This window comes from Cyclopterus lumpus, chromosome 12 (genome assembly GCF_009769545.1).
Source record: "Cyclopterus lumpus isolate fCycLum1 chromosome 12, fCycLum1.pri, whole genome shotgun sequence".
Lineage (NCBI taxonomy): Eukaryota > Metazoa > Chordata > Actinopteri > Perciformes > Cyclopteridae > Cyclopterus > Cyclopterus lumpus.
The window spans coordinates 18,579,837-18,597,839 of record NC_046977.1 but is presented as its reverse complement, the minus strand read 5'-3'; the positions used below and the strand labels follow the sequence as shown (position 1 = coordinate 18,597,839).

At 43.6% G+C, this 18,003-nt stretch overlaps 2 protein-coding genes across 3 annotated transcripts in view; one reads left to right on the top strand and one right to left on the bottom strand.

The window, feature by feature from the left end:
- lrsam1 (leucine rich repeat and sterile alpha motif containing 1) overlaps positions 1–3,961 on the bottom strand; it is a 30,248-nt gene extending 26,287 nt beyond the window's left edge. The window contains exons 1-3 of the mRNA XM_034546196.1: positions 3,848–3,961; positions 3,677–3,718; positions 1,760–1,933 (exon numbers count right to left, since the gene is read on the bottom strand). Of these exons, the coding sequence (XP_034402087.1) occupies positions 1,760–1,831 (72 nt within the window). The 5' untranslated portion in view covers positions 1,832–1,933; positions 3,677–3,718; positions 3,848–3,961. The remainder of the gene's footprint in view (positions 1–1,759; positions 1,934–3,676; positions 3,719–3,847) is intronic.
- The window catches only part of lmo4a (LIM domain only 4a), a 37,952-nt gene that overhangs the window by 1,992 nt on the left and 17,957 nt on the right, over positions 1–18,003 (top strand). For both annotated transcript variants that reach the window (XM_034546197.1, XM_034546198.1), the window contains one exon: positions 6,463–6,679. The gene's annotated coding sequence lies outside the window, so the exon portion shown is untranslated. The remainder of the gene's footprint in view (positions 1–6,462; positions 6,680–18,003) is intronic.

Here is an 18,003-nt window from a genome sequence, read left to right as displayed (position 1 = left end):
TCATCAACAATCGGCATCTGCGGCAACATAAGTTATGTGTTTCCAAACGTTGATACAATCTGAACTGTGAGATTCATGGTCTGTTACACCCATAATATGTTGCCAGATCCTAAGTGACCATAAAGTACAGGCAGAGTAAGAGCCATTTCGTTTGTTTTTGTTTTGTTGGACCTCCCACCACTAGGGGGCGGAGGGCTACTGTCAATTAGGACAGACAATATAATCATGAGGAGCACACATATTTTGACCAGGTGACAACATATGTTTTGATTTCTTTTTTGGTTAAGACAAATGGGTTTTGACAGAGAACATATCTTTTGGTTTGTGTTGGAAAATGTACATCGGAAATAAATGACCTTTCACGTTAGAAACTGGAAATTGCATCTGTCAAAACTAGTCATCAAGCAACCATAGTGACCTTTTTTTGATAGGCAACAGGGTCACTATAGGCAGTAAGCACTTTTGCACAACTACATGCTGAGATCACATTTATATTGTATTGCCTTTGCAAAAGCCAAGATGAATGAGAGTTGATTACTTCTCGTGGTCGGAGTTTTGATCCCACTGCTTTTTTTGGATGGAGGTGGTGGCAGACTTTTTGCATTCTTTTTGCTTACAAGAGCTCAATACATCCTTCCTGCTGGAGTTAGGGCTACATGGGTAATGGCTATGGTTCTACCAAATAATCCAAAGCTATCAAGCTTTAGTACTAATGACATTTAAATTATTATGAAATATTCTGCCTGTATCAATATTTGTTGCATTCAGCCTCTCAAGACAAGCTTCACTGCAGTCAAAAACTGTTTGCTCCCCCGCACGTACCTGTATCAACAAGGCGGTCTCTCAGCAATCCAACAGCACAATAAATTACATTTCCATAGCCACAATAACACAAAATCAAACGTATGCTAGCAGGTTTTTAATATGCTAAAACAATATATAAAGCAGAGAAAAGAAGAAATTCGTATGGTGTTGAACGATAATATTGTTTTATCACCCAAGCCTACTTGGAAGAAGCCTCACCAATATCTTTGGCTGAGGTCTCTGAGGTAGTTAAGTTCCTCGGCAGCAAGGTGCCAGGTGTGGGTAAGAGTATGCCCCTCCAAGTTGTTACCTCTTGGGTGGGAGTGAGTTGTTGCCCCACATAAAAGGGTCACTAGTGAGGGTAAACTGGATCGTAAGATGGACAGGCGGAGGTGGCAGATTGGTGCAGCATCAACAGTGATATGGGTGGATTGTTGTGGTGAAGGGGGAGCTAAGCCAGAAGACAAAGCGTTTAATTTACGTTTCAAGCCTCACTTACGATTTTGAGTTTTGGGTGGAGATAGACACATTCTACAGATTAGATAGATTGACATTGTGGATACAGGCAGACAAAATTAGTTTCCTGTGTAAGGCGGCTAGGCTCACCCGCAGTGGTAGGGTAGGACGTGCAGACATCCAAAAGGAACTGAGTAGAACCCCTGCTCTTTTGTGTCAAAACTAACTAGTTAAAATGGTCGAGCAATCAATCAGGATCCTTCCGGGCACCTTCCTTTTCTGCGTTTTTTTTGGTAGGAGACCCAGAGGTATAGCCAGAATACAATAGAGAGCTTACATATTTCATCTGGTTTAGGAACACCCCTGGGTCCCCCAGGAAGAGCTGCTAGACATTGCTGGGGAGAGGGACATGTGGATGACATTGCTTAGACTGCTGCCACTGCAAAGAGTTGCGCCAGAAACAGATGGATGAACAGTTTAACATAAACACTGTTCTTACCCTGCACAGCTGATATTCCAGTCTCTTCTGGGAGTCCTCGCTTGGTTTCCTCTTTCTGAAGAACAGAGGCATCCTTTCCTACCGTCTCTATGCCTGCCGCGTTTCCCTCCTGTCCCACTACAACAAGAGCCACCCCGGATGGACAGGTTGGAAGGCACTGACAGAGCCTGCACACTGAAAAGTAGTAACATTTTAATTTAACTAATCAGATGGAGCAATATGGCTTGAAGTCATATTGCAATAACCCCTTAGAACTTACACAATACCCCTTATGATGACTAGAAACTATAATTAAATGTGCAAATTGTACGTTAAAGCTGACATTTTTTTTACGGCCACTTGGTAACTTGCAGAACAAAAACAAACATGACTGACATATCATCCCTTTAAAAAGCTGTTATGGTGAATGTGTTAGACCTTTACTGTCTTTTTGCAAACGCAGAGCAACATTATCCTCCATTAGGAATCGTAATTCTGGCCACCTGTGTAATGTAAGTCCAATGCCTGTTTATTGTCTCCACCAACTCCTGAGAAATATATCTGGCTCTTTAGTAGCTAAATCCAATATGTTCACCAGCTAGTCGCTAACTTTGACTGTCAGCTGTTTGGTAGTGTAATGGGCTTTTGAGCTGCCTGCTACATCTGGAAAAAAACTCAATGAGAATAAAGAGTATTTGAGAGCTCTCTGGCAAACATTTTGAGCCCTTTATGAATCCTTTCCTTAAGTCAGCGTTAGATGCAGACTTTGCCCAAGGGAATTACCCACAATTTATAGCAATGTGACTTTAACGTTAAACACACCAGGAAAGCATGGAGACATACAAAAAGGTAATCAAAGAGGAGGGCACATGTGTTTTCAGCCTGATAAATTACATTTACACAACATTAATGATTAAAGATGGAACATAAAAACACGTGCAAGCAGAGACTATATATATATCACAGAATTATTCATCAAACATTTTGTTTGTTTATTCAAGCCGTTGTTATTTTTAAAAAGTAAATAGACCATTGGAAATGACCTTGTCTTGTGAGGAAAGAGCCTGAAAGACATGCAAAACAGGGAGTAAAAAGTATAAAATACACACAATCGGACACAATATATGTGGCGTTGTCAGGGTAACGTGATAAGTTGCACCAAAGTGTTATCCCATTAGTATTTACACCATTTCAAGCCCTCACACTCAACCATTTAACAGGTGACAGGGTTCAGGGTTTAGGGTTTGAGGCCTCAGGGGGACATTGTGATTGGGCCAGACTTGGGATCTACTACAGATTTCACATGTTCAAAGGTGATCCTGACTATGTGCAGGAGCTTGAGACACGTTCCTCCTCTTATTACGATATGAAAGTAGAAAGAAAATGGCTGGATGAACACACTAAGGGTCAGGAAATATGCATTTGTGTTCTTATTGAGCAGGAACTCTAACGTTTGTTAACCCTCCTTCGTTCATTTGAAAATTATTATATATATATATATATATATATATATATATATATATATATATATATATATATATAACTACTTATAATATAGTCTGTCTAAGTAACATGGGTGGGGCACATCCTCGGGGTGTGTAGCTAATCATTAACGAAAAGGGTATCTTAAGAGCGAAACTAGCACCGCCAAAAGGTGATCCCCTTCGCAACACTTTGTGACAACACAGCCGCTCTGAGGCGACCCGTGTAACGCAACGATGTGGCTAATGCCTGATGTAGCTAGGTTATCTAGCTCGCTTCACGCCCATAAAGGCGCACCACATAATGTTAGCTTAGCCATAACAGCTTCCTGATGACAACCTGGCCTCTAGCTAACGTTACAGTTAGCGAACCTGAGATAACAACGCTATGTAGCTAGTTAGCATATCAACAACAACAACACAGTTCAACTAAAGTCAAGAGTCTAACTGTACTCACGGGCCGTGTGTTGATGTTTCACTAATCCTGTCTTCTGGTTATCTGAAAGAGCAGAGGAGGAGTTGATATGTAGACTGTACACAAGAAGCGTTAACATTGCCATCAGCGCGTGACCAGGCAAAGCGGAATATAAACACTAAATATGCTGTCGGTTAGTGTCACTTGACTAACGTTAGTTCATAAAGATGATGATGATTCCTCTTCCTCTACGAAGGCTACTTATTAAAATCACAACAAATAACGCCAGTCGATTATCTTCTTCTTTTAGTTATGAGTGGATTAACTAGCTAGAAGATACTTGTCGCCCTCTACAGAATGGAGGGTGTAGTATCAAATGTGCAGTCTAATGATCTCAGTAAACTTAATTTATGCAGTATGTATTGGAAACATGTTTTTTCAAGGACGTATTCTGGTGTGTAAATGTAAATTCAGCTTTCTGCAAAAGACTATTAATGAAGTTTACCTGCAGGGCTTTCTGCCAGAGGGATTTATTGAACCTAACCCCTTTTCCTCAAAGTAACTAAGTAGGTTTGCTCCTAGACCCACAGACTTGAAGGCACACTTCTTCTATGAGCGAGCAGCACCACACGTGAACTTCTACTAAAGTGTTGCCTTTAACCAAACAACACTATATCCAATGCACCCGGATACTTAAAATAATCAAATTGTAGACACTTAAATTCATCTCACATATAGTAAACCTAACCCAATTTATGGTCTAACATCTCTGTTAGTAATACATTGACGTGAAACCATGGGAGCATAGCATCACACACTCATATTGACTTCATTGATATTGCAGAGGCATGATATGTAATTCCATTGTCCATCACCCCTGGGACACTAATATAATATGTAATATGTCTGTACCATATTTTCTACACATAATTCTTTTCTACATCTTTGTCCACCAGAGGTCACATCCTGCAAAATATGTGATGGCATCAAAGAGTGCAAAGTGGGAAACATACAATATTACTGCATGTGGTAGTGATTACAATCTTGGTTGTCTTTGTTCCTTATTGACTAAGCGACAGCATGTCAATGTAAAAGAAAAGTTAGTACTCTCCCCAAACTGGTATTGCTTTGTGAACTCATACAGGCAAATGTGTTTGGATGTGGTTTTAAGCTGCACCACATCTGCATGTTTTATAGTCACATAAGCTGTTTACCCAGTGCTTTGTCATTCCTGCCCATTAACTCAACAGATCAGTTCCTCAATATCTTCATAATAACAAGACTATTAACATAAGCACACAACCTCTGAGACTCTGTATCCCTGAGCAGTACTGTCCTAGAAAGTAAGACTCTGCTGTGCTTTTAATATAGACCTATACAGGTGTGATGTGGGATTGTGGTGCCAGCTATAGGCTTAATTAAACCACAAGAAGCACACAGCGCTGACTATACATCACCACATTATTAAAGCGATGACAGGGAACTGATATTGTGGGAAGAACAGTTTTCCCCTAAACACTCCCTTGGAGTCTCCCTGCACTGTTACCCTAAATGCAAACGTATATCCTTATATGACTTGACTTTATTTGATATGGACATCACAGTGGCATTAGAATTTGCACAATAACTAGATGCACTGTGTTAAGTGCTTGTAGCGAAACGCTAATTTACAACACCTGTCCACAGGAGGCTTCTTTTCTCTTTTTTTTTTCAAGAGAAAATAAGAAAACACTTCCACAAATACATCCACAGATACATCCACAAAGTACAAGTGGGTTTACAGGGGTGTTAGGTGTGAGAACAATGTTGTTTCTCTTTTAACCATGATTTAATACCTCTATTAAAAACCTTACAATTGTGTTCCATTTTCAATTCTGTTGGTAGAGAGTTCCATGCTTTTGCTCCTTGAACAGAGAAAACTGATTGTGCATATGCAGGCATAATAAAACTTGAACTTTAATCTGATATCATGGCATCACGTTATTAAGACAGAGTAAATTAAACACTAACTTCATCTTGTTACACTTATCAATAGATAGGAGGGGGGGAAAGAATAAAAAGGACAGTGTCCCACTTATGCTTTAACACATCCAACGAAGCCTTTTCTATAAAACCAGTATTAATTTATTGAATCATGTTGTTGCAGCACTCTGTGAACACAACATTGACGGATCATCACCTCTCACACTGCTCACTGGCAAACCACTAAACCTGTCTGAGTGCTGTTTACTGCTGGGCAGGTGGTGTACAGTGGGTTCATCAAAGCTTTCTCACAAGAAACTACCGACTGAACCAATACCAAACATAACTGAAACAATGAGCTGAAATAGTTATGTAGAGTTGGGTGTTAATTCTCTGTGGGCTTGTCAGAGACACTTTAAACATGACACATCCATTGTTATTGTCAAAATGTAGAATATTGCAGCATTCAGTCTACATTACATTCAAGGACGGTCTTTGGGTGGCCTCTGTGAACTTCCTTCGGTTGTCCACAGATTCTTGATTGATGACCTTAGACCCCTTCTCCATGAGTTGTCAGAGTTTTTGGTCTGGTCTTTAGGAACCTTGGAAAAACCACAATGTAACATTCTGAAAGGGACCATTATTCATAATAATATTAATACTTATACTCAGGTAGAATTGTGGGGTTGCTACTTTTACTTGCTACTTCTTCCAGCACTGATATTAAGTAGGCTTTGGTGCTAAGAGTTCTTAACAGTTCTATTGCTAGAGAAACAAACTCTCCTCCTCTCACTACGTCAGAGGAGGAGGAGTTAGAAAACTGTTTAATAAGCTGAAGATAATTCCCCTCTGTTCTCTGCTCACAGGAGCATAGCTCTCTGTAGGAACAAAGACTGGAACCTCTCCAGAGAAGTGACCTTCTGTCAGAGCTTTGTAAATGGAAAAGAGAAGAGGAGTTGGCTTTTCTCCACACAGACGAACCGACGCGAGGAGGACATAGCAGCGGAAAAGTTGGCACTTGGGCGAGAGAACCGCCCCGGTGTTATCAGCTTCTCACGTCAAGACCAAGTTTACAGCAGTGAGGTGAGTGAAATGTCACTATACAGGTCACTGCGCGGATATCATTGAACCAACAGGCTTCTTGTATCTTAGCATAGGATAACTAGTATAGTAAAGGTAGGTAGTATAAATCATATGTTCTTCTTTTGCTTCTTCTTCTGCTTTTTCTTCTTCTAGCATTAGTTGTTATTGATATATCGTAGTAGTAGTACACTATTGGTGGTGATGGGAGGATTAAATGAAAATGTAGTGAAATATGTAGTTCCTCTCTTTTTGGGACATACTTTACACATCTGATCAAACATGAGTTCATGCAGAAGCACTTTAAAAAAACTGCACTTTGGTTTTTTCTTGTGCTGTTCATGCAGCCTGCTTTGCTTTGTGTGAGTCCACCGCACTAGACCAGCATTGTTATAAATTAAATGCAACTGTATACGTTTCTGCAAGAAAACACTTCTGGTGCTAGTGGCGGTGTTACACCCCAACTGGTTTTCAAACCTACTGGTTTCCCTACGCGTGCGTGCGTTGTGTTCACTTAACAGCTGCAGCGGTTGTCTGTCTCGGTCACCAGATTCGTCACACATTCACAAACATATTGCTGGAGATTTTCAAGCCACATTTCATATCCTTTGCGGCGGTTACGATCGTATAAGTGAGCACTACATCACAGCCACTTATGAAGGAATACAGTTAAGAAAGAAAATGTAGAAAGATCGCAACGACCTGCTTTCAATCTCTGTCGAGCAAAATGATCATGTCCTCATTAACGGTGGTGCCACAGATTGCGCCACTGATGATTAAAAAAGTCTAAAGTCATTTAAACATATACTTATAATGTCACATCTCGTCTGTGTCCAGGGAACTTGAAAACCCAACGAACGGTACAAATGGAGGTTAATCCCGGTGAAATATAGTCTAAGTATTACACTATTTCAAATAATTGCTGCAAAACATTTTAACCAGTTTTTAACATCTAAACTTAGTAAACCTCACTTTAAAGTAGTAGTGATTTACATGCGTGGTCTTACTAGCACATCGTACGTGTGCGTGCGCGCGCATGTGTGTGTGTGCTGTACTACAACTACAGTAGTTCTAAGAAAGTATGTAGTTAGCTTCACATGCATGATATGTCTCCTTTAAGTAGAGTAGTTTCTTCATATTCGCAGTGTACTGTATTGTTCTTTCCTACCACAGTCCCATTCAACAGAAGAAAGCCATATATTCCCTCTCTGGATTCACACTGAAATATCTAAAGCCCTGCTTCCACTCCATGAAAGTGATGACACATATCAAGGCTTTGAATGGCAGATGATGATTAAATGCAGGATTTGAATTTGATCAGAATTGAACCATAAAGAATTTGAAAGATCTTGACACTTCCTGGATTAACACAGGTCATTGCATGAGGATTACGTTAGCTGCTACTCTGCAATTGGCTTCACACATGGCCAGGAATATTTAAATCAGGAGAGACCAGTCGAATAAAGATGTTAACAGATGATATGTGATATATTGCCTCGATCAGCAATAAGATAAATCCCCCCTTGGAGTCCAGACCTTGTGGTGGTGGTGGTGGTGCTAATGATGATGAGGCTAATGGAATGATTAGTTGAAGCTGCTGGATCTGTAAAGACTGGGGGGAGGTGGAGGAGAGCAGTCATCTTTAAAAGAAACGACAGTAAGATGATAGGCTAACAATGTAATTGTTTTAGAGAGAGATATAGATTTTTAGAAACCCTTTATTTTACATAAAACAATACGAACAGTCAGAACACTGTAATCACAACAAACAAATAAAAAGACACATAAATCCAAAAAACAACAACTAAAGGGTTTGCCTTCAGTGTCGGCTCGCTGGCAATTTTGAGCACCTGAGTGGTGGTCCTGAGACCCCATTCAGTTTTAAGTCTCTGTGGAGTCTGGAGCTTCCTCTTCTTCCACCCTCCTGCAGCATCTCCATCTCGTCCTCGTCCTCCGAGCGGGGAAGCCACCGCCGACATGCCTCGCAGTCCAGGACTGGCTACCTCCGTCAGTCTCCGCAGGGTCGCTCCTCAGGTCTCTCCTCTGGAACTAGGGCCCCGCGTGCTACATACTCATCAAACTCCCTTCGCACTTTATTAATATTCTGCGCTATCTTCCTCAACCTGTAGCCCGAAGGTGTAAAGCTTTTCACTGGCCATGTGGAGCAGAATAGACCTAGCGAGCCTCGGCATATCAGAAGTGGTCCTCTATCAAAATCCTCTGGTTCTTAATCCTATCTAGAAACCCCCTTACTCTGCCCACACTGTACTCTCCTGGGCGTGCCTCAACGTCATCAGAGGAATCACCTTCAGCATCAGAATAGGAGTCCTCCATACTGGACTCGCCTGTGAGCTTTCCCCTTCCTGCCTGCTCTTCCTCTTCAGCCGGTGAACCTGACGCTTCTCCTCACCCTCCTCCATGTCAACCTCACCGTTTGTCAACTCGACATCCGCCTCCTGCCCACATTTTTCCTTCCCTGCCTCCTCATCTTCCACCTGCTGAAACACACCTGCCCTCTCCTCCTCCACTTCCTGGGCCCCCTCTGCCCCTTCTTCTTCCACCTCCTGCACCCCACCTCCCCCCTCTGTGTTCACCTCCTGCACCCCACCTGCCTCCTCCTCCTGTTGTTGCTCCTGACCCCCCCTCCTTGTCCCCTCCGCCCTTCTCGGTGTCTTTCTCGGTCGGATTCTCCTTGGCGCCGTCCTCTCCACCAGAGGACAGGCTCTGGTGTCCCTCCCTCCCACAACTAAAACATTTCATGTTGTCTGATGTTGCGAAACAGACATACCCAAAGTCATCTGCTCTCACTCTGAATGAGACATTCAAGACCTGCACCCAGAGGACAGCTTCCTCACCTGGGGTATAACCCTCCGATGTTTTGACAGTTTTCCCACTATACTCTCGTCCTTCACGAACGGCGGGACGTTTGACACGTCATCTTAACTGCCGGTGTGTACAGAGGAGAGACGGGGACATGCGTGTTGAACACCACGATCCCGCGATATTTAGAGAACTTTTACTTAACATAAAACAATACGAACAGTCAGAACATTGTAACCACGAACAAATAAAACTCAAAAATCCCCCCCCCCCGCAAAAACAAACAACTAAAGGCTTTTGCCTTCAGTGTCGGCTCACTGGTGTTTTTGAGCACCATTTGTGTCTGAGTGGTGGTCCTGAGACCTCATTCAGTACTGAGTCTCTGTGGAGTCGGGAGCTTCCTCTTCCACCCTCCTGCAGCATCTCCGTCTCATCCTCGTCCTCCGAGCAGGGAAGCCACCGCCGACACTCCTCCCAGTCCAGGACCGGCCACCTCCGTCACTCTCCGCAGGGTCGCTCCTCTGGAACTCGGGCCCCGCGTGCCAAATACTACTCGGACGCCTTTAGCGCTCTAGTAATGTTCTGAGATATCTTCCTCAGCCAGTAGCCCTCCTGATTTGTAAAGCTTTTCACAGCTTTATTGGCCATGTGGAGCCGAATAGACCTAGCGAGCCTCGGCATATCAGAGAAGTGATCCTCTATCAAAATTCTCTGGTTCTCAGCACGCCCAGGAGAGTACAGTTCAGAAACCCCCTTATTCTGCCCACACTGTACTCTCCTGGGCGTGCCTCAACATCATCAGAGGAATCGCCTTCAGCATCAGAGTAGGAGTCCTCCTCCATACTAGACTCAGACTCAGCTCCTTTCTTGGCATGTGAGCTTTCCCCTTCCTGCCTGCTCTTCCTTTTCAGCCGGTGAACCTGACGCTTCTCCTCACCCTCCTCCATGTCAACCTCACCGTCTGTCAACTCGGCATCCGCCTCCTGCCCACATTTTTCCTTCCCTGCCCCCTCATCTTCCACCTGCTGGACCACGTCTGCCCTCTCTTCCTCCACTTCCTGGGCCACCTCTGCCCTCTCTTCCTCCACCTCCTGGGCCACCTCTGCCCTCTCTTCCCCCATGTTATGGGCCACCTCTGCCCCCTCATCTTCCACCTGCTGGACCACCTCTGCCCTCTCTTCCTCTACTTCCTGGGCCACCTCTGCCCTCTCTTCCTCCACCTCCTGGGCCACCTCTGCCCTCTCTTCCCACATTTCCTGGGCCACCTCTGCCTCTTCTTCTTCCACCTGCTGGACCACCTCTGCCCTCTCCTCCCCCATTTCCTGGGCCACCTCTGCCCCTTCTTCCTCCACCTGCTGTACCCCACTTCCCCCCACTGTGCTCCCCTCCTGCACCCCACTTCCTCCCTCTGTGCTCCCCTCCTGCACCCCGCCCGCCTCCTCCTCCTGTTGTTGCTCCTGACCTCCCTCCTTGTCCCCTCCGTCCTCCTCGGTGTCTTTCTCGGTCGGGTTTTCCTTTGCGCCGTCCTGTCCACCAGATGTCTTCTGAGGACAGGCTTTGCTCTGGTGTCCCTCCCTCCCACAACTAAAACACTTCATGTCGTCTGATGCTGCGTAACAGACATACACCAAATCATCCACTCTCACTCTAAATGAGATGTTCAAGACCCCGTTCCTATGGTTGAGGACCATGAACAGCTGTCTCCGGTGAGACACCACTTGCCTCAAGAGCGGAGACCTGCACCCAGAGGACAGCTTCCTCACCTGGGATATAACCTTCCCATACTTGGACCGTTCTTCCACTATGCTCTCGTCCCTTCACGAACGGCAGGACGTTTGACACCGTTACTTTAACTGCTGGTGTGTACAGAGGAGAGACGGGGACGTGTGTGTCGAACACCACACACACACACCCTGCTAACCTACACACACACCCCGCTAACCTACACACGGGGTGAACTCTACACCCCGCTACCCGCACAATAAACAGATTATCTTTCAAAGGTGACATGCAGGCGGGCCAGGTGTAGCAGTCCGAAGCGGATCCCTTTTCTGCACAGTTTTTGTTTAATGTTATTGAAAGCCGCTCTCGTTCTGGCACGGGAAATGCTCATGTCCTCGTACACTCTGAAAGTCAAATTGTGGAACTTTAATAATAATATTGTACACTTTAATTAATCGCACAGTGGGTAAATTCTTATCTGCATTTTTCCCATCCTTAGTTATTAAGGAGCAGTGGGCTGCAGTGAAGCGCCTGGAGAGCAACTGGGGAACTATGGGGAGAGTGGGGATCGAACCGGGTACCTTGTGGTTGTGGGACGACCACTCTCTCCCCATGAGCTACAGCCAACCCCAAATTCGTGTTTCATGGCCCATCTTAATAATGTTTTCCTTATCGGAGTAGTTGTGAAAGCACACAATAAAAGCCCTGGACTCGGTGGACCCTCGTTCTGGTACCGGTCCGATGTGCGCGTTCAATCAGCGGAGGTGAAGTAAACACCCCTGGCCCATCAGTAGGTCCGCTAGGAACTGCTTCGGTTCCCTGACAGTTTTTCTGCCCTCTGGTACGTTTACGATGCGGAGGTTAGATCTTTGGGACCTGTTTTTCTCCAATCTGTCGTGGAGAAGTTTGTTTTGAGACTGCATGTATTTAATGGTCTCTTCAGCCAAGGTGAGCCGCTCATAGTTTTTTCCCATTATCGTTTCGGTGAGCCGTTTGTTGAATGAAATAACATCCTCTCGTAGCGCGTTCATAGAGGCCTGTAATGATTGGGATGAGGTCTGTACCTGCGCCGTCATGTCTTCTTTCACACCGGTCACACATCATTAAATCACCTCATACTTTTACTGGAATGTTATTCTGGACATAAAAAGCCACGCCTCCCCCCCATATCTGTTCCGGTCTTTCCTGAATGTGTGCATCTATCAACCGCTAGTTCTATGTTCAAATGAGGGATCTAAATATGTCTCAGATATTGCAAGTATGTGGATGTTGTTTGGTTGCATCTTACAACTTAATTCGGTGTGGCTATGCGAAGCAGCCAGGCTCATAGAGCTGCAAGCCAAACTGAATGTTCTCCTGCGGGCTTATTAGTTGGAATGCTTCAGCTGTCCAACTATTGTTCTTGTAATCCTTATTCGGTGTGGCTATGCGAAGCAGCCAGGCTCATAGAGCCTTCAACTATTACTGTATATTTTCATATATTTTTTTATCTTTTCACATTTTCAAATGATTCATTTTTTTATGGAATAAAACATTAATGGGATCCTATGGAGGAAAACTTCAAATCCGCTTAAACTTTTTCTAATTTAAAACCATACAACAGGCCTGGCCAACCCGCGGCTCGCGAGCCTCATGCGGCTCTTTAACTAGTTTCATGCGGCTCTTCAGGAGCTGTCACATGACATGCGTCAAAAATGCTTGGCTGGCGCTGTCATTCACTCCCCCTACAGCTAGATGGCACACTGACCATGTAAGCCTGTTTGAGTGACGTCAAACGAGCGACGAGAGAATCTTTGGTGTGACATCATTTGTGTTGTAAACAATTTCCGTCAAGTTACCTCTTGAAATGGCAGGGAAAAAAAGCACAGCCAAACGAAAATATGAAGAAGAACACAGGACGTTTTTGCCAGAGTGGGAGGGTTTATATTTTTTTGTTAAACGTAATGGCAAGCCGATCTGCCTTATATGTCACGCAGCATTAGCGCATTTCAAAGCTTCAAATCTTCAGCGTCACTTCAGCTCACTCCACCCTAACATCGAACAGGAATTTGCAAAAGGGACTGAACTTCGCAAGAACAAGTTGGTCGCTTTGAAAAGCCAGGCAGAAAAGCAGGTGCAGTTTTTCCAAAAATTTACGAAACACTCGGAGACCGTAACGCTTGCATCATAACAGACTGACCCTGCAGGGTAAGTTAAAAATGCTGCCTGACCTGGTGCAAAGTGTGTTTGCGTTTGTCAACAAACTAAAGCTGTTCGAGGCGCATATTCAAAAGGGAGATTTAACACATTTTCATACTCTGCTAAAAGCCAGTGAACAAGTCACCAGCGCCGCCCTGAAAAAGAAAAGAGACAGATATGCACTGGTTGCAAACCTGCACGAAAGCTTTGTGACCCGGTTCTGTGATCTACAACTGAAAAGACCACAGATTATGTTCCTCGTCGACCCATTTAATGCGGAGACAGACTGTTTGAAAGCCCCGCTCGTCACAGATGAGGCTGCGGCTGAGTTGGAGATGATCGACCTTTGTGAGGAGGATCAACTGAAAGCTGTTTTAAGGGAAGGGACCGTTGAGTTCTGGAAAAGTGTGCCAATTGAAAAATACCCCAACATCAAACGAGCTGCGCTTAAGATACTGTCCATGTTTGGGTCAACGTACGTCTGCGAGTCTGTGTTTTCTACCCTGAAACATGTGAAATCAAAGCATCGATCTGTTCTGACTGACACTCATTTGAAAGAATTGCTTAGAGTGGCAACAACAGAATACAAGCCAGATTTGAAGAGGATTGTTCAAGATAAGGAATGCCAGAAGTCTCACTAAGCAGCATAGTAAGAGAAAGATGTTATTGAAAATTATTCTATTATTGTTTGTTTGAAATGAGAGTTTGTGTGTGTGTGAGACAGTGCACACAATGTTAACTGTTGAAAATTACTGATATTATCATGTTGGTGTGGTTATTTTCATTAGATCTGGCTGAGCAGAGGTCTGTGTATGCGTGCATACATGATTAAAAGATGATGTTCATGTGTACCCATGTGTATGATGTGGCTCTTTGCAGTAACACAGAAAAAAAAGTGGCTCTTAGTCTCTGACTAGTTGGCCACCCCTGCCATACAATGTCCGTATACTTCCAGCTAAAGACACCATTTAACCTTTAAAATGTTGACAATCGTTAGTTATAACTTTGTGTGTGTGTGTGTGTGTGTGTGTGTGGCCAAAAAAAGATTTGTACATCATCACTACGGCCACAATTCTCACTCTTTATGGTACAGTAGTAGGGAATCTTGTGTTTGTCGTCCACGTGTAACAATGGAATCCAACAGTTTCACACATTTGTCTAGAGAAGCCTTAACGAGGGAGCAAGTCCACCTCTCTGCCCCGTCCGACTCCATTATATCTTTCCCTCCAAACAGTCTTCTCACAGTCGTACCTGATTTCTAAATCACCGATAGAGACACATTTCTTACACTACAGTCCCACCATTCACAGTATCTGTTCATCAAGTTGTCCTTCCTCTCAAAAAATATTGGCGAAAGAAATAGAGCTACAGTGAACTGACTTTTTGAGATAGATAGGTGTTCCCTTTAACTTTAACTCAATGTAAAGCCTGGCAACTGTCGTCCCTTTGAAGTTATCACTATGGCAACCTTTGACGTTGGAAGCACACAGGTGTTCTAATTAGTGCAGTTTGACTGAACTAAAGACACACAGATTCTCATTTATAAAACGCAGTGGGTTCATCACTGCGGAGGAGGTAGGGAAATGTGGGTGTGTCTCTGTGTCCACTGATACACATACACACACACACACACACACACACACACACACACACACACACACACACACACACACACAAAGGAAGCCAGACAAGGAAGCAAGCCAGGCAAGGAAGCAAAGGGAGGGAGGACTGAAGAGAGGAAGGAAGGAAGCCAGACAAGGAAGGATGGGAGGGAGTGAGGAAAGAAGGGAAGGAACTACAGAAGGAAAGGAAGGAAGGAAGCTGTGCGTGCGCGTGTTTTGCTGCGGGCCAATAAAAAAAAAAAAAAGGCCACAGTTGGGCACCCCTGACTTAGGAAGGTTCCTCACTGAGTGAAAAGATTTGGTAGTATCTTAAGTGGCCGACATGATGAGAGCTGTTTGAATTCTCTAAATGCTAAGAGAAGGTGCTTCAAAGCTTCCTTTCTTATCATCTTTAGCATAGGAAACACTGGACCTTCCTTTACCAAAGGAAAGAAGATAATGCTGGCGACATTGTTTTTGGGCTTATGCCTATCTTGCACAGGTTTACAAATTATGTTCATACAGTCATAAACTAATGGGTTTCATGTTGATGAATATGAATAGAAAGTGAAAACAATTTAGTTTAATTCCATATGTACTTATTTACTTTGAACAAATTATCATTCTAAATAACGAAAGTATCAAAAACAAGCTAGGTCTATGATAAATTAATAAACTGTTAAAAAGCTAAATAAAGAAAGTATCAAAAACAAGCTAGGTCTATGATAAATTAACCCTTGTATGGTGTTCATTGTTTTGTTACTCAGCAGGTGTTGTGGGTCTGTTGGACCCGCCGTATTTATGGGTGTATTTAATTCAACACAATCAAACTATTTTATGTTAAAATACTCAACAGATGTTTTCTTCAACCCAATTAGAAGCAATATAAACAGCAAATATAGTTAATATTTGCCCTTTAACTTTGTTATCACAATTTACAAATTAAAGTGCTACTCGTTTTTTGGGGTTTTGTTGATAAAATCAAGAAAATCAATTATAATCAAGATGTGAGTGGACAAAATTCAACACATTTACAAATGTAGCAAGGTTGTTCATAACTATTGATTTTTATTTATTTGAATTTCACTGAATTTCATTAGTAATCAGGTCATTTTACATAACACAACACACAGTTTACATTGAACACATTACATTGTTGAAAACATTACCTTTTCATACCAGCCTATACAACACCAGCCTATTCAACACATGAGTGGCAGAGTTTTACTGTGTGTGTGTTACATATGTACTTCTTGCACTTGATGCATGTATATTGCGTCTTTCTGTCCGTCTTGGGTCCGCACACTTCGCAGCGTTTCTTTTTGTTGCTGCCGGCCGCAACCTAGAAAGATGAAAAGATCATGAATTTTACTAAAACCTCTGTCTCGCAAGGTATGAGTGTCAAACATATACTGCAACAGCATCACACACTTACCTCAGGCTCTGCAGATGGTGGTTCTGTAGGTTGGGTGGATGGGGCACTGGCATTGTCCTCCTGAATCCTCCTCACGGTGGCTGCAGAGGCTGAGGTTCTCGGAACATGCTGTCTTCTCAGGATTTGTGGTTTCATCAGTGCCTTTCCAAGTTCCTCGAGAAAGAGGCGTCTCCTCTGGAGCTTCCCCCTGTTCCACTCTGGGTTCAATGCCATCCAGATGACAAAGGCGTTGTACGCCGAGATGTCCAGAATGTCAAAGAAAATCACCAGTGGCCAGCGTAGGGTCCTCCTCTTGCAGCTGTAGGCAGACACCAGCTTGTCCATGTTGTCCACCCCTCCTTTTGTGGCATTGTAGTCCATGATTATCTCTGGTTTCTGATGCTCCAGGCCACAGATTCTTCCATCCCTGTGCAGTGTACTCATGAGTACCACATTCTTGGTTTTCTTTGGCACATAGGATACCAGGGACGTGTCAGCCGTGTAGACAAACTTGGACAAGTTGACAGGCCTGTTCTTTGTAGGCAGCAATTGAGGAGGGAGCTCAGACCGTTTTTTTCTCATCGTTCCTACCATGGTCAGCTTCCTCTTTAGAAGCTCCTGTCCCAGCTTGTACGATGTAAAAAAATTGTCACATGTGATATTATGTCCACTGAGTCCCTGAGCCATGTCCAGGACAACTCTCATCCCTTGATTTTTCTCAGGGCGTCCTCCATCAGCTTTACCAGTGTATACTTGTAAATTCCAAGCATAAGAGGAAGTCGCATCACAGGCAGCCCAGATCTTTATACCATATTTGGCAGGTTTCGATGGTATGTACTGTGTGAAGGGGCAGCGGCCCCTAAATGGCATCAGCTGCTCATCAATGGTGACATTAGGCCCAGGGTTGTAAAACAGGGGGAGGCGTCGCACCCACTTGTCCCACACTGTCCTGATAGCAGCTAGCTTGTCTCCCTGCCGTCGAGCTGGTCTGTCTTCTCGGTTATCAAACCGGATGGTCCGGGAAATTATTTGGAAGTTTTGCAGAGACATTGTTGCACGGAAAGGTTCTCTGCCAGTTTCCGCATTCCACAGGGATTCTTACAGCAGGCCCAGACATGAGGAGGACAGACTGAAGGTACACAGGACCTACAATTTCCAAACTTTTATTATCCCGGGTCCAGTGGACCCGAACACCCTGTGTGTAATATAAATGTGTAGGGGGGGGGTTACTGTGTGCGGTCGATGAACATTTTGTCTGATATATGTTCTTCGCAGAAAATGAGCCAAGGCCATTAAGTTTGAGCTTAAAAAAATAATGAATCATATTATTTTTGTTTCGATGAAAAATGAAAACGGGTCCCACAGACCCGAACACCATACAAGGGTTAATAAACTGTTAAAAAGCTAAATAAAGAAAGTATCAAAAACAAGCTAGGTCTATGATACATTAATAAACTGTTAAAAAGCTAAATATAACAAACGGTTGAATCTACATTATTGCATAAAGGAAATATTGATATTGAACAGTTTCATGAACATTGCCTATGAATGAATTGTCAGTTTCTACTGAAGCAGTGTTGATTAAGTGTGAC